Source organism: Podarcis tiliguerta, assembly GCF_965153285.1.
Source record: "Podarcis tiliguerta genome assembly, chromosome: 3".
NCBI lineage: Eukaryota > Metazoa > Chordata > Lepidosauria > Squamata > Lacertidae > Podarcis > Podarcis tiliguerta.
The window spans coordinates 8,315,218-8,331,946 of NC_139536.1; the positions used below are offsets into that span (position 1 = coordinate 8,315,218).

The 16,729-nt window shown below is 44.6% G+C and overlaps 1 protein-coding gene and 1 long non-coding RNA gene across 3 annotated transcripts in view; both read right to left on the reverse strand.

Annotated features, from left to right (window-relative positions):
• Positions 1-16,729, reverse strand: part of LOC310674052 — an 81,544-nt gene that overhangs the window by 5,250 nt on the left and 59,565 nt on the right. The window lies entirely within an intron of this gene.
• REL (REL proto-oncogene, NF-kB subunit) overlaps positions 12,270-16,729 on the reverse strand; it is a 55,391-nt gene continuing 50,931 nt past the window's right edge. Inside the window, exons 9-10 of one of the 2 annotated variants that reach the window (XM_083432645.1) lie at positions 16,089-16,157; positions 12,270-13,934 (exon numbers count right to left, since the gene is read on the reverse strand). In XM_083432645.1, the coding sequence (XP_083288771.1) occupies positions 13,126-13,934; positions 16,089-16,157 (878 nt within the window). In that variant the 3' untranslated portion in view covers positions 12,270-13,125. The remainder of the gene's footprint in view (positions 13,935-16,088; positions 16,158-16,729) is intronic. The other variant, XM_083432644.1, reaches the window with a different exon arrangement.

Genomic DNA, 16,729 nt, shown 5'->3' on the forward strand with positions numbered 1-16,729 from the left:
GAAGAATCCGTTCCGCGGGTCTTTTCGTCTTGCGGTTTTTTCGTCTTGCGAAGCAAGCCCATTGACGGAGTAGCGCTATTAGCGCTATTGGCTAAAAAAGGGCTAAAAACAGCTTTTTAAGGGGGGGGGGTTAGCGGTTTTGCTGCTAAAATGCTTTTAGCAGCTTAGCGATTCATAATAAGGGGTTTTGGAGCAAAATAAAACCCCGAAAATTTTCGTCATTTTTCGTCTTGCGAAGCAAAGCCCATAGGGAAATTCGTCTTGCGAAGCGCCTCTGCAGACGGAAAATCCCTTCGTCTTGTGGGTTTTCCGTCTTGCGAGGCATTCGTCTTGCGGGGCACCACTGTAATTGCAAAAATGCAAACACAACTCGCTGGCTAATAACTGTTAGTGAATATAATTGGTTATGACGTCATTCAAAATATACAAATAAGCCATTTCAAAATGATGTACAGTGGTACCTCGGGTTACAGACACTTCAGGTTACAGACACTTCAGGTTACATACGCTTCAGGTTACAGACTCCGCTAACCCAGAAATAGTGCTTCAGGTTAAGAAGTTTGCTTCAGGATGAGAACAGAAATCATGCTCTGGTGGCGCGGCGGCAGCAGGAGGCCCCATTAGCTAAAGTGGTGCTTCAGGTGAGGAACATTTTCAGGTTAAGTACAGACCTCCGAAACGAATTAAGTACTTAACCCGAGGTACCACTGTATATATTATACAACACATCTCACAAAATATACAAGTAACTACAAGTTGTTACTTGTATCAGAGTCAAACAAAGAATCAAACAGATCAATGAACGGCAAGGAATGCCAAGCTGTATCTCAAAGGAAGACGTCCGAAGTCTCAAAAGGACAGTATATCCGGAATCGTTCAACTGTTTCGGAATAAAGTCTTCATCAGCGAATAATTATCAATGAAATATTCATACTAGTAGGGATTATGCTATTGGATCAGTGCTCACTGGATAGAGTAGCTGCTTAACAACTTGTAGTTAGTTGTATATTTTGTGAGATCATAACCGATTATATTGATTCTTTCTTTGACTCTGCTGCAATTAACAACTTGTAGTTACTTGTGTATTTTGTGAGATGTGTTGTATGATACATACATTATTTTGAAATGGCTTATTTGTATATTTTGAATGATATCATAACCAGTTATATATTCACTAACAGATATTAGCCAGTGTGTTGCGTTTGCATTTTTGTAGGTACCGTATTTTTCGCTCTATAAGACGCACCAGACCATAAGACACAACTGGTTTTTGGAGGAGGAAAACAAGAAAAAAAATATTCTGAATCTCAGAAGCCAGGACAGCAAGAGGGATCGCTACGCAGTGAAAGCAGTGACCCCTCTTCCTGTTCTGGCTTCTGGGATAGCTGCGCAGCCTGTATTCGCTCCATAAGACGCACACACATTTCCCCATACTTTTTAGGAGAGAAAAAGTGAGTCTTATAGAGCAAAAAATACGGTAGTTACATTTTGCAACACAGGGGTTTGTGTTTGTTCACAATACAATTCTAGTCAGAGTGCAATGATTGTCAGGATTCTGGTACTTCTGGGTGAGCTGATGCCATTCAGCGCAGATTGCACAAGGGGATAATCCTGTGCATGTTTACTTGGAAGTAAGTCCCACTGAGTTCAGATATTTTAGTACGTATGGGATCGCAGCATCAGTCTTGGATCTGTACCAATGTAAAGGCAGCCCTGAATAACTGCATCTCCTTTTAATAGTAGAGGAAGATTTGCTTACTCTTTTGCAAGGACATGCCGTAATTCTAAATCAATCCTTTCTCTTCAGAAAGTGGTATTTGGCCAGAATTATGTAATGGGGAAGAAAGGATAGTGTGACATAATAATGAATGATGTTTTAATGTGAGAGGCAACTGTACCCCCAAAAAAGTTCCAAGTTTTATTTTTACTAAGGAAATAAACTTTTATAAAAAAAATTCTCTCAAGTGTTCCAGTCTTTGTTTTATATATAATATGTATGTTGCATGGATGCGAACCACAGATAAGGATATTGGCCAGAGCTGGGTGTATACTCTGTGCTTGAGAATGAAATAAAAGCATTCTGCCCAGGTAATCTGGATTTGATGCTAAGCAACGCCGAATTGAGTGCTCACTGGAAGGACAGATCCTGAAGCTGAGGCTCCAAGACTTTGGCCACCTCATGAGAAGAGAAGACTCCCTGGAAAAGACCCTGATGTTGGGAAAGATGGAGGGCAGAAGGAGAAGGGGACGACGGAGGACAAGGTGGTTGGACAGTGTTCTCGAAGCTACCAGCATGAGTATGACCAAACTGTGGGAGGCAATGGAAGACAGGAGTGCCTGGCGTGCTCTGGTCCATGGGGTCACGATAAGTCAGACATGACTAAACGACTACAACAACAACAACAACGCCGAATTATTTCCTATTTACAATTATGTACCACTTTGAGCAGTTTATTCTAGTTTTGCTGGTTTTCCTGAAGAGGTCCGGCAAGGAACCATGTGGCACACTTGACACACTGATTTTTATTCCTCCATCCACACCTCTGGCTCCAGAGATAGCAGCAGACACAAATGTAACTTTCAGGTATTTTTCACAGCCGTAAGGGCTTATAAATTGCTGCTTTTAAAAAATAAACACTGGCATTCTTCAGAGCTATTGTGGAGCATTGGCTGCTAGCAAACTTTGATCTCTACTTACGACCATTTGGGATTTTTACGCCTTTCAAACTGATTTCAAAAAAATTCTAAGGGCGAACAGAATCACATTGATTCTTTTTCGGAACATCTCATTATTAAACAACACCAGTTCTAGCATACAAAGTGTAGAACTGTATCTTGCAATGGCTCATTATATAACTTTATTATTCTGTAGTATGAAAAGGCTGTTACCTAAAAATGCTTACTGTCCCCTTTAATCTCTCTATATAATGCCTTATTGGACTGCAAGCTGTTGACTTGAGTGCTTTGCTAAGAAGGAGGCATTACACGTAATAGAAGCCCAGAGTTCTGTGGCTTTGTTGAAATTTGTAGCTGTTTCCATAACTGGTGGTAAATTTTGCTTCTTTTCTGGTCTGCGGGCAAGGATCACTTTGCCTCTCAGATGGACGCCTCTGGCACAACTCATCATTTCTGCCTCACACCTGGTGTTTCACAAACACCAATGAAGTATCAGTTTCGCTCAAATTTTGGGCAATGTAGCAGTAAGCCGGATGTGGACCTTCGGTTGACATCTGAAATGGTTTCTCCTTCGATGAAGAGCCATTTTGTCTTCTGAAAGTACCCGAAGAATAAATCTTTCCAGCGTTGGACAAGCCACTCTCTTAGACCTTAAATACAGTGGTACCTCAGGTTAAGAACTTAATTCGTTCTGGAGGTCCGTTCTTAACCTGAAACTGTTCTTAACCTGAGGTACCACTTTAGCTAATGGGGCCTCCTGCTGCCACTGCGCCTCCGCTGCCGCACAATTTCTGTTCTCATCCTGAAGCAAAGTTCTTAACCCGAGGTACTATTTCTGGGTTAGTGGAGTCTGTAACCTGAAGCGTCTGTAACCTGAGGTACCACTGTATTTCCTCACACCAAAGCAAAATGGCTGCATTGCTAGCTTCAAAATGGCTGAAATATGTGTGTTGGGCAACAGTCTCACATGATGAAAGGTTCCTCTTCCACATAGAAAAAAGGAACATTGGGATCTGCCTTATCTACTTAGTATTGCCTACATTGACTGGCAGCGTTCTCACGGATTGCCGAGAGGGAAGATGGAGCAAGCTTGTTTTCTCTTGCTCCAGAGAGTAGGACCTAAACCAATGGCTTCAACTTACAAGGAAGAAGATTCCGACTAAACATCAGGAAGAACTCTCTAACAGTAAGAGCTGTTCAACAGAGTGATTGATTCCCTCGGATGATGGTGGACTCTCCTTCCTTGGAGGTTTATAAGCAGAAGTGCCTTAAGGTGCAGCCAGGTGCTCTGTTTGACTGTATGAACTACTCGTGTATTATAGCCTATAGATATTTATATACATAGGTAAAGGTAAAGGAACCCCTGACCATTAGGTCCAGTCGTGGCCGACTCTGGGGTTGCGGCACTCATCTCGCTTTACTGGCGGAGGGAGGCGGCGTACAGCTTCTGGGTCATGTGCCCAGCATGACTAAGCCGCTTCTGGCGAACCAGAGCAGCACATGGAAACGCCATTTACCTTCCCGCCGGAGCGGTACCTATTTATCTACTTGCACTGGTGTGCTTTTGAACTGCTAGGTGGGCAGGAGCAGGGACCGAGCAACGGGAGCTCACCCCGTCACGGGGATGCGAACCGCCGACCTTCTGATCGGCAGGTCCTAGGCTTTGTGGTTTAGACCACAGTGCCACCCGCACCCACATTTATATATATATAGCTCACAATAAATAATACTGCACTGAAGAACCTGGAACTCTGAGCATTTCTGCTAAAGCGCCGCGGAGAATTCGCGACAGCATGTCCAACAGGACAATCGCAATCTGCCGTTGATCGCAGGGGTGCTCTAGGTGGACCCCCCCCCCAACAACTCTGGGCACCCTCCCCCCAAAAAAGCTCAACAATTGTGGGTCAACCTCAAAAAAGCTCAAGAACTCTTGGCAATGACAATGGGTAGATCACTGCCCCTTTTTTTTATACTGGGAGTAGATCGCAGTCTCTTGGGAGTTGGACGTGCCTGTGATGCATAATGAATCAAAAAAATGTTTTAAATAACTTTTATATAAAAAAAACCTATAGCTTTTTTATTGGGAATTGTAGGTACCAATATTCCAAAGGAGCAGAAAAAGCTTTTATGTATGCAGTTGACAGCTGCACAGATGCTATCAGCCCAGAGATGGAAAGAAGATAAAGTCCCTAACAGAGAAGAATGGCAAATTGAACTGTTGGGACTCTGTCAATATGGCAAAACTGACCGGGAAGATCAGGAACCAAGAAGACCAAAACTTTAACAAAGAATGGGGGAAATGTATAATTTATCTTGGAGACCACTGTAAGCAGATGGAAACATTAGCAGGAATCATAGAATCATAGAGTTGGAAGAGACCACAAGGGCCATTGAGTCCAACCCCCTGCCAAGCAGGAAACACCATCAGAGCACTCCTGACATATGGCTGTCAAGCCTCTGCTTAAAGACCTCCAAAGAAGGAGACCCCACCACACTCCTTGGCAGCAAATTCCACTGTCGAACAGCTCTTACTGTCAGGAAGTTCTTCCTAATATTTAGGTGGAATCTTCTTTCTTGTAGTTTGGATCTATTTCTCCGTGTCCACTTCTCTGGAGCAGCAGAAAACAACCTTTCTCCCTCCTCTATGTGACATCCTTTGATATATTTGAACATGGCTATCATATCACCCCTTAACCTCCTCTTCTCCAGGCTAAACATGCCCAGCTCCCTTAGCCGTTCCTCATAAGGCATCGTTTCCAGGCCTTTGACCATTTTGGTTGCCCTCCTCTGGACACGTTCCAGTTTGTCAGTGTCCTTCTTGAACTGTGGTGACCAGAACTGGACACAGTACTCCAGGTGAGGTCTGACCAGAGCAGAATACAGTGGCACTATTACTTCCCTTGATCTAGATGCTATACTCCTATTGATGCAGCCCAGAATTGCATTGGCTTTTTTAGCTGCCGCGTGCTGGATGGCCATCTGTCCAGGATGTTTTAGTTGAGATTCTTTCCAGCTCTGCAGTGCTATGATGTAGAGATGTAGAGAGCTGAATTTAAGATGGGGGTAAAAATCAGGAACACAGAAACCAAAACTGACAGTTTTACCCATCCCCAGCTCTAGCACACAAAGGTGATCAAGGGGCTCAGGAGAAACTGCCCCTGCTGCCCCTTGCTTTGCTGAATGGTAGGGTCAACTCTGAACACCACCTCATCTTTGCCAGTAAATCACATTCACCCAGTGCTATACCAGCTGCACTGGCTCCCAGTGGAGTACAGGATCAGGTTTAAGGTGATGGTTTTAACTTTTAAAGCCCTATACGGCCTAGGACCCTCATACCTACGTGGCCGCCTCTCCTGGTATATCCCATGGAGGACCTTACAGTCTTCAAACAAAAACATCTTGGAGGTCCCGGGCCACAGGGAGGTTAGGCTGGCCTCAACCAGAGCCAGGGGTTTTTCGGCTGTGGCTCCGATCTAGTGGAACGCTCTGTCACAAGAGACTAGGGCCCTGCGGGACGTAGAATCATAGAATCATAGAATCATAGAGTTGGAAGAGACCACAAGGGCCATCGAGTCCAACCCCCTGCCAAGCAGGAAACACCATCAGAGCACTCCTGACATATGGTTGTCAAGCCTCTGCTTAAAGACCTCCAAAGAAGGAGGCTCCACCACACTCCTTGGCAGCAAATTCCACTGTCGAACAGCTCATACTGTCAGGAAGTTCTTCCTAATGTTTAGGTGGAATCTTCTTTCTTGTAGTTTGGATCCATTGCTCCGTGTCCACTTCTCTGGAGCAGCAGAAAACAACCTTTCTCCCTCCTCTATGTGACATCCTTTGATATATTTGAACATGGCTATCATATCACCCCTTAACCTCCTCTTCTCCAGGCTAAACATGCCCAGCTCCCTTAGCCGTTCCTCATAAGGCATCGTTTCCAGGCCTTTGACTATTTTGGTTGCCCTCCTCTGGACACGTTCCAGTCTGTCAGTGTCCTTCTTGAAATCACATTCACCCAGTGCTATACCAGCTGCACTGGCTCCCGGTGGAGTACAGGATCAGGTTTAAGGTGATGGTTTTAACTTTTAAAGCCCTTCACGGCCTAGGACCCTCATACCTACGTGACCGCCTCTCCTGGTATGTCCCACAGTCTTCAAACAAAAACATCTTGGAGGTCCCAGGCCACAAGGAGGTTAGGGTGGCCTCAACCAGAGCCAGGGGTTTTTCGGCTGTGGCTCCAATCTGGTGGAACATTCTGTCACAAGAGACTAGGGCCCTGCGAGACTTGACATCTTTCCGCAGGGCCTGCAAGACAGAGCTGTTCCACCAGACCTTTGGCCAAGGCACAGCCTGACCCCCTCCTTTGGCAATCCTCACAGAACTCTAGCCCAATGGTTGCCATTAATTTGATATGAACTGATTTTATAATGAATTGATTTTAGAATGCTGTATTATTTTACTGTTGTTAGCCGCTCTGAGCCCGGCTTCAGCTGGGGAGGGTGGGATATAAATAAAATTTTATTATTTTTTTATTATTAAAGCAATGCCAGAGTTAGACTGCAGGTCATGTCGTTGCATGGTTGGCTGTAGGTTGCGTCTGATCAGGAAGCCTGCAGATGTCACTGCTGAGCTGTTATCTGATGCAAGTGCCTAGCTTTGGACAACAATTTTGCTGCAGCTTCTCTGTGTGTGGTGCTCAAGCAGATTGTGAATTTTGGATTGGCGCACATCAGATCGGCACTGCTGAGCATCTGCTGAAGCCCAATTCCCAGTAGTTGATCCTCTTGCCAGTCCCCTGGCCCTGTACCTTGTGATAAGAATTTTATGGCCTTAGATATATGGTAATGTTCATAAGTGTACCAACCAAGCACATACATAGATCAGCACAGGAAGGCCAACCTGGAACCATTTTGATTCCTAAACTGACCCAATATTTTCTCTGCAAGGTCAAAGTGGGAAACCTCCCCATTGTCTCTTTCCTCACAAATCCTTTCTTAAGGACACATTTAAGATATAAATAGGGTGTGAGCCTGTGATCTGGCCCAGGAACTAAGTATTTATTACTACAATAGAATGGCCAGGCTCCCCAGGCAATCCAATCAAGTAACCTGCCAAACAGGAGATAACAACAGGAGAGAAACAATATTCAAATTTCTGTTTTAGACCGCCTTTTCTGTGATGTAAGTGTGATGTATCTGAGGGGTGGCCTTAGGTTACACCCCTTCTGTGATGTATGTATGATCTTTCTGGGGGTGGTCTTGATCTACAGGGTGGCAATTTCAAAAGTCTTTATAAGGCCCTGCATGCCATTTTTCTGGGTTCCTCTCCCTCTCCTGCGGGTGAGGGGAGCACCCTGTTGCAACAGATCAATAAAGATCAAGCTTACCAGCTGCTTTGCTTCTCAATATTCTCTGGTTGGCCTCTGTTATTCTCTCCTACCAATAGGGAACATATGTAAGGATTCTATATGGGCTCTTGGATACCCCATAAGGGAAAAGAGCAATTTTTGTTTACAACAACCTCACCTCTTCTCACCCAAGCAAGTGAGCAATAATCAGACCATGAAGAAAGGATAGCAGCCCCTACTTGCCTTGCCTTCTCCAGCTGGCCAGCAGTGTGGGTTGGGCTCACCATTTCACTGCGAGGCTATTGGCTGGGACCAAGAAGAACCCTACTGGATCAAGCCAGAACCCCATCTAGCCCAACTTCCTGTTCTCACAGTGGCCAACCAGAACCTGAGAACAACAGGGCATCTCTCCCCATTGGTGGCTCGTGCCAGCCCACCATTGTTTTATGTATTTGTGACATTATTTGATTTTTATCTTACGCTTTTAATGGGAATTTTATTATATGATTTTCTAGCTTACACTCACTGTGTATTTAGAAAGAACAATGCGGGAGGGTTAATGATGACACCGACAATGTACACTTGAACAGGTTTTGCCAAAAAAAGGTTTATTTACGCACACACAACCAGTTAAGAAAATGCAAAATAAAAATGTCATACCACAGTAACAGCAAGTTAGAACCTGAGAACTTTTACGTTTCGAACTACATAAAACTTTTTCATGTTGACATGCTCATTGAGCTGCCAGAAATTCTTGCGCCAAATATTGCTACTGGCTAGAAGGAATGCTCTTCCCCCCCTCCCATTTTGAGTATTACAAAAATAGAATTTATTATATTGACATCATAAAATTTATAAACCACTTGTTCATAAAAAAACACCCCAACCCTCAGAGGTTTTACTAACACTTTAGCTGCTTTGGAAGCACACTAAAAATGGAGGGGGGGGTATAGTATCCTAAGAAGTTGAGGATCAAACTAACATCCCTCCACCCTTACAATCTATTCACAAGGACAGAAAAAACAAAACCTTTTCACAGTGCAAGGAAAACCCAAAGGGAGTGTTGAAACCTTTTCGTCACCGTATTTTTTGAATACTGACTGCACTCATTTAGAAACCAAGCAGAAACGAAAAAGGAAAAGCAACAACAACAGCATCCTCATATCTGTGCAAGAGTGGTCTCCTCAATGTGAGAATTCTGGAAGTTTCAGTTAAAGATATATATATATATACGCCAACACGTTTCAAAGGCATCTTTTGATTTTTTTTTTCCAAAAAAGAATTCACAATGACACAGTCATTACTATCATCTAAATGTAGATTTGCCTAAATGCAAACAAACAAAAATATCAGTGCTCAATGTCAATCTCAAGAATAGCAGGGAGCTGAAAAGGAACCTGAAGAGCTAATATGGAGTAAATTAAGGGTAGCTATTTTAAGTCAGAGACAGTTCACAAAAAGAGTGACCAATTTCTTTCAATAGTCACGTGGTTACATGTAGGGTTGTCAGCTAACTAAGTAAATCCTGGCCAATTAATTAACCAAGTTAACTCTAATATCCTATTCATACCTACAGGGGTACCTCAGGTTAAGAACTTAATTCATTCCGGAGGTCCTTTCTTAACCTGAAACTGTTCTTAACCAGAGGTACCATTTAGCTAATGGGGCCTCCCGCTGCTGCCGTGCCGCCAGCATGCAATTTCTGTTCTCATCCTGAGGTAAAGTTCTTAACCTGAGGTACTACCTCCGGGTTAGCGGAGTCTGTAACCTGAAGTGTCTGTAACCCGAGGTGTCTGTAACCCAAGGTACCACTGTATTTTTAAGGACGTCCCAGTGAATTAAAATTGCCTTGCTCCAAACTAAGTGTGCAGAGAAGCGCAGCCTAAATGTTCAACTCCAATAAGATTGCAATATCAGTTAACAGCCCTTACATGGTAAAAGCACATTACCCTGCCTTGGAAAAGGCTAGGAATCGAGAGTATTCGAAAGTTCAGTTGCCTGCAATTCTTATCAAATGGGAGTCCTTCCATTTGTAAAACCTGCTTATCCGGTGACTGACGATGGAAGAAACACCAGTGCGTATGGGATAAAACGGCTGGACCCATAAGGCAGAAGTACCATAGAATCATAGAGTTGGAAGAGACCACAAGGGCCATCGAGTCCAACCCCCTGCCAAGCAGGAAACACCATCAGAGCACTCCTGACATATGGTTGTCAAGCCTCTGCTTAAAGACCTCCAAAGAAGGAGACTCCACCACACTCCTTGGCAGCAAATTCCACTGTCAAACAGCTCTTACTGTCAGGAAGTTCTTCCTAATGTTTAGGTGGAATCTTCCCATAGCACAAGTAGCGTATCTGCACTGCAGATGGGTTGCTGGGGTTTCAATACACAGTCTAGCTTGGCACCTATCCACGACCCATGGTAAATGGCATGCTGGGGCTGCGCCGCTTACCTGGCTGCCCTCTGGCAGAGTTGGGCTACATATCGTGATGGAGAGGGGGAGTGGCAAGGCATTGTGAGGTCAGTACAGAGCAAACCTGCCATCGAGCCAATTCAGTGCTCCCGCTGCCGCATTTGCAGAATGCTGACCTCCAGGACTCGGAAATACCTTATTTTCAACATCACGATAAATCACCAGCTAAACATTGTGATATATCGATATAGCACTCTGTCTGAAATAAGGCTGGAAGTATGCAGAGGCAAACAGTAGAGCTGGGCGATATCTGGTTTTCAACATCGCGGTATATCACCAGCTAAACATTGTGATATATCAATATATCACCATGTCTGAAATAAGGATGGAGGCTATTGGCTGGCTTAACGGTTTTTCCCATACAGTGGTACCTCAGGTTAAGAACTTAATTTGTTCTGTAGATCCGTTCTTAACCTGAAACTGTTTTTAACCTGAGGTACCACTTTAGCTAATGAGGCCTCCCGCTGCCGCCGCACCACCAGAGAACGATTTCTGTTCTCATCCTGAAGCAAAGTTCTTAAACTGAGGTACTATTTCTGGGTTAGCGGAGTCTGTAACCTGAAGCGTCTGTAACCCGAGGTACCACTGTATCATGATTTTTGCATAGCGCGTGTGCGCACACACACACACACACACACACAATTTGCAATATATTGCCAGGTCAAAAATTATGAAACCAATATCACAATATGGACTTCAAACTGGTTTGGGATGATATACCGATCGATATATCGCCCAGCCCAACTGACCTCACTCCTCCCCTTTGCTACTGCTCAGAATATGTTTCTCCCCATCCCACAAGAACTTTGGAACTGAAGGCTGTGTCATATGGGACACTGGACCATCTTATTAAAAAAATAGATGTGTTCTATCACAAGTATGGGTGCACAGGTCCAAGATTAAATTTGTTCAGGTGCAGAGGTGGCCTCAGTGAAAGGGAAGGGAGAGTCCCATCTTTCCTGCGTTGCTTCCATGTAGGTCCTAATTTGCCTCTGGCCCCTGCTGCAGTTGATGAGATTCCAGCTATATGGCAGATTGACATAGGTAGCACATCTAACAGCCCTAGGTTTCTCTATTCCAGTGGCTTAGTTGCTTTTGGGCCAGAGATGAATCCACACCTTGAAGAGCTTAGTCAAAGTACCTTTGCCAACACAATGGCTTTTGAATGAAGAGACCATATGGGCAGCAAGTCAAGAAGACGTTGATTTCAGCAGTAACATTTGAAAGGGTTGTGGAAACAAGATTTCCACGCGGCATGCTTCTCGTCCGGAAAAGAACTCTGCATCGCTCCAGAGCGCTAGTTTTTCCACAAAACGAAACGCACGCCCCTCTTTTTTTCAGAAAACACACAGGTCCAAGTTGCATTAAAAAGAGAGGGGGAAAGGAACGTCAAATGTTCCTTCTTAACAAATGAAAGCATTGCATTTCCAGTCCCACGAAAGAGAGGCAAGGCAGAGCTTGGCTGTTTTTCTCTCAAATGCCAGCACACAGGAACATTGTTCAGCGGTTTGTGTGTAGGCCAAAGGGTGCCGCCCAAATTCTGCAATGGAGATCTGAGCACAGAAGGCCTCTTCAAACCAAGCTGAGACAGGTGGAAACTCGCACCTGCACGCAGATTGTTTTAGATGCATCTTTGCTGGGGGTGTGGTTCATTCCTTTTGGGTGTCTATCGTTGTGTGCAACTAGAGCTGAATTGGGAGCCATAAGATCACATGAAGCTGCTTTATAGTAACTCAGACCAATGGTCCATCTTGCTTTGCATGGCCTGCACACTAGTTCTGGTTTCAGCCTGGGAGTTTTCCCCAGCCCTATCTGGAGACGCCTAGAGCTGAACTTGGCAGGTGATCTTCCACTGAGCTAGGCCCTGCACAATTGCAATCTGAAGGCAGAGAAGGGGCCATGGTGTGGCAAGCGCTGCCCCTCCAAAAGACAACATTGTGGGAGGACAAGGGTAGAAGACCCAGGCTACAGGCTGGACGCTGGCTATGGGAGGCATTGGGCAAAGGCTCTCTACTCAACTATTCTCTGAAGAAATGAAACAAAAATAGTGCAGTTTCATCTCCACTTGCGAAGCTACCAACACTGGCATAGTCAATGTTGCATTAAAGCTTTTTTCTTTTTTTAACATTTTAAAAGAATTGCTGGAAAACTTAATACATCAGTGCCCAGTCAACCAACAATGTGACTGTACCCTGTACAACACCCCTAGATAAGGCCCATCAAGGGCAGAATACAAAAAAAAAAAAGGGTTGGGCGTTGCAGAACTCTTTGGTTCAGCTGAACACGGTTTAACCAAGAGCCTGGCTACAACAAATGCACCAAAATATAATTTAAAAAAATTAAATAAACCCTCTCAATCAATTTTTTTCAGCAGCACAAGAATATAACCACAGAGTGCTTTGTACAAAGCAAAGTAAAAACAACAAAACAAAACTATCAAACCTCATCTGATTGCCCCTCCATCACTAAACCTAAAATTGCCATGGCATTGTTTAAATTCCAGCATATACTAGTGCATTGAAAAGGAAGATTACTTTCCCGCAAAAGTCATGTAAAATCTAATTATCCTGTTGAAAGAAACCATTGCCTGTCTACCGGAGCAACAACTTGATCTGATCGCTATTCAGAGCTTTAAATAATGGCATCAAAATTGCCCCCAAAATTGCTAAGGAACTCTTCGTCTTGGGTGCTGTATGGAAAGTACTGGTTATTGGATAAATTCATGGGATTCTGCACGGTAAGGTTGCTGGGCGGTCTTGATTCATTGAGGCTATCCAGGTAAGCAAAGGGCATCGTCTCAAAGGCGCTGGAGATGGTACTTGAAGATGAGCTACCTGAAACTGCTACTGACATGCCAGGATGCGGCGCTGGCTGGGCTTGCCTCCTGTGATCATTTGGATTCAAAACTTGGGTGAAGGATGCCTTCTCTAACATGACACTTGAGCACCGGGCGTCATCCATCTCCATGCAGTTGCCATTGGGCGTTGCAACATTTACAGGGCGAAGAGGCTGGTTGCCGGCAGCGCTGGAGACACTCAACATGTCTTGCGGATACATGGATGATGCTGATGACGTCTGGCCATTCGTGGCTCCAAAGAAGGCTCGGTAGAGGTTCCCATCCTTTTCGTTGGCCCAGTGCAGGCTGCCTTCCTGTCCCAGCGACGGAGAACCGCCGTTCTGCGTGCTGGTGTGCGGCGCTTCTCCTGAAAAGTTGCCTTGCTGCAGGAAGGAGCTGAGAGATGAACCGGAGGAACGCCAGCATGGCAGAGGAGCTCCGTCCTGCTTAACGGGCCCTGCCATCTGCAGAGATGGGTCAGCGCATCCATTGGAACTGTGGTTGCTCATCGGAGGGGAATAATAGGACTGCATTGGAAAGGTCTGTGCAGATGTTCCCTGCGGCGGGAGGAGGACATCCCCTGGAGAGTGATACATATTCAGTTCTGTGAGAAAGAATCAACACAGGTGAGATAGTGCAAGTCATGTATAACCATAGATGATGATGATGATGATGATGATGATGATGATGATAATGATAATAATAATAATAATAATAATAATAATAATAATACAGTGGTGCCTCACAAGACGAAAAGAATCCATTCCGGGAGTCTTTTCGTCTTGCGGTTTTTTCGTCTTGCGAAGCAAGCCCATTGACGGAGTAGCGCTATTAGCGCTATTGGCTAAAAAAGGGCTAAAACGGCTTTTTAAGGGGGGGGGATTAGCGGTTTTGCTGCTAAAATGCTTTTAGCAGCTTAGCGATTCAGAATAAGGGGTTTTGGAGCAAAAAAAAAAAAAAAATCGATTTTTTTTCGTCAATTTTCGTCTTGCGAAGCAAGCCCATAGGGAAATTCGTCTTGCGAAGCGCCTCTGCAGATGGAAAACCCTTTCGTCTTGCGGGTTTTGTTTTCCGTCTTGCGAGGCATTCGTCTTGCGGGGCACCACTGTATAAAAAAGCCAGGGCTTTTTCGGCTGTAGCTCCAATCTGGTGGAATGCTCTGTCACAAGAGACTAGGGCCCTGTGGGACTTGACATCTTTCCGCAGGGCCTGCAAGACAGAGCTGTTCCACCAGGTCTTTGGCCAGGACACAGCCTGACTCCCTCCTTTGGCAATCTTCACAGAACTTCTAGCCCAATGGTTGCCATTAATTTGATTGGAATTAATTTTAAAATGAAATGATTTTAGAATGTTTTATCATTTTACTGTTGTTAGCCACTCTGAGCCTGGCTTCGGCTGGGGAGGGCAGGATATAAATAAAATTTATAATAATAATAATAATAGTTATTTTTACCCCACCCTTCCTGGCCAGAGCCAGGCTCAGGGCGGCTAACACCAGTACGATTACAGTAAAAACATAATAGGAAAAAACCCCAATTTAAAATACAGGTGAAAATGCAATTTAAAATGCAGCCTCATTTTAAAAGTAGCCCATAGATCAAAACCATAAGGGGAGGGAAACAAAAGGGTCAGACTGAGTCCAAACCAAAGGCCAGGCGGAACAGCTCTGTCTTGCAGGCCCTGCAGAAAGATGTCAAGTCCCGCAGGGCCCTAGTCTCTTGTGACAGAGCGTCCCACCAAGTCGGGGCCAGTACTGAAAAGGCCCTGACCCTAGTTGAGACCAATCTAACCACCTTGCGACTTGGGACCTCCAAAGTGTTGTCATTTGTGGACCTTAAGGTCCTCCGCGGGGCATACCAGGAGAGGCAGCGATTCTTGAATTCAATAGTGTTTGTTGGCATGTGGAATGGACTTCCACTCCTCAACTCAACTTCTCTTTTCTCTCCTTGCCCACCTGCAGCGTCCTGTGAACCCCCAACCTTTGCTCAGGAGAGCCAGTGCCCCCTTAGGCATGTCAGTTCATAAGTAACTTGGGTTGTCCCATTATTCCAGTGAATGCTCCCAGGATTCCCCTGAACTCAGCTGTGGAACTTAATCCATAATGGAATCTCAATGCATTCTCGCTGCCTGCCTCAAGATGATGTCACTGCCCATATATGGGAAGAGAAGGGGGGAAATTAATGCTGTACTGGGAGAGGCATAGTGTGGCAGAGGCCCCCATTGCGATCTACTACATATGGGGATCGAACCTGCAGCCTTGGTGTTATCAGCACCATGCTCTAACCAACTGAGCTATGCTGAAACATGTCATTGCGATCTACTACAGTGGTACCTCGCAAGACGAATGCCTCGCAAGACGAAAAACTCGCAAGACGAAAGAGTTTTTTGTTTTTTGAGTTGCTTTGCAAGACGAATTTCCCTATGGGCTTGCTTCACAAGACGAAAACGTCTTGCGCCTTTTTCTTAAAACCGTCAATGCATTCCTATGGGAAACCGTCAATGCATTTCCTATGGGAAACCGTGCGTCGCAAGACAAAAAATTCACAAGACGAAAAAACTCGCAGAACGAATTAATTTCGTCTTGCAAGGCACCACTGTATAGCCTCACACAATGTTCATGGTCATGGCAGAGATTATGTTGTGAGGCACCCAGAGATCTACGGGTGAAGGGCGGCATGCAAATTTAGCAAACAAATTAAATAAATAAAAGCAGATATGGGAAGGAAGAAAGACAAAGGAAGAACATGGGGTAACCAACCTTTCTTAATTATCTTTGCCTCACCAGCAGTATTCTGGAACACAGAAGGTTTAGGCCTCTCGTATGGACCTGCCAGGGGGAAAAGGTGGTTAGGCTGTGCATTTTCTTCTAAAAAATAATCATCATATATCAGCCCTCTTAGGTGGTGAGTGCTGCCAAACAGATGCAAGGTGGAAGACAGTTCAGAAGGGGGTCTTGAGGGCAAAATGAAACTTCATCAGAGGCCCTTCTCTGTGTGCCTCATACTGAGGGAGTTATGGAGGTTGGCTGCACAATAACCTTTTCAGTGGTGGGTCCCTATTTCTGGAATGATCTCCCCAAGGAAGCACACACCTGGTAGCACCTGCGCCGACACCAGGCCAAGGTATTCTATTTACCCAGGCCTTTGGTAATTAAGTTAGGCTCCATTGTGGTGCTAATCTTTTAGCAGAGTGGGGGAGCGGCCTAATCCATCCATTGTGTTTTGGACAATCATTTTAGGAACTCTCCGCTGAACATTCTTGGTTAAAATAAAGTATAAGCCAAACATGTATCTGTTTGTATTTCAATTCGTTTAGTCGTTTTGAGACTTTTCTTCTGCAGAAAGCAAGTAGCAAAAGTAAATAATAATAATAATAATAATAATAATAATAATAATAATA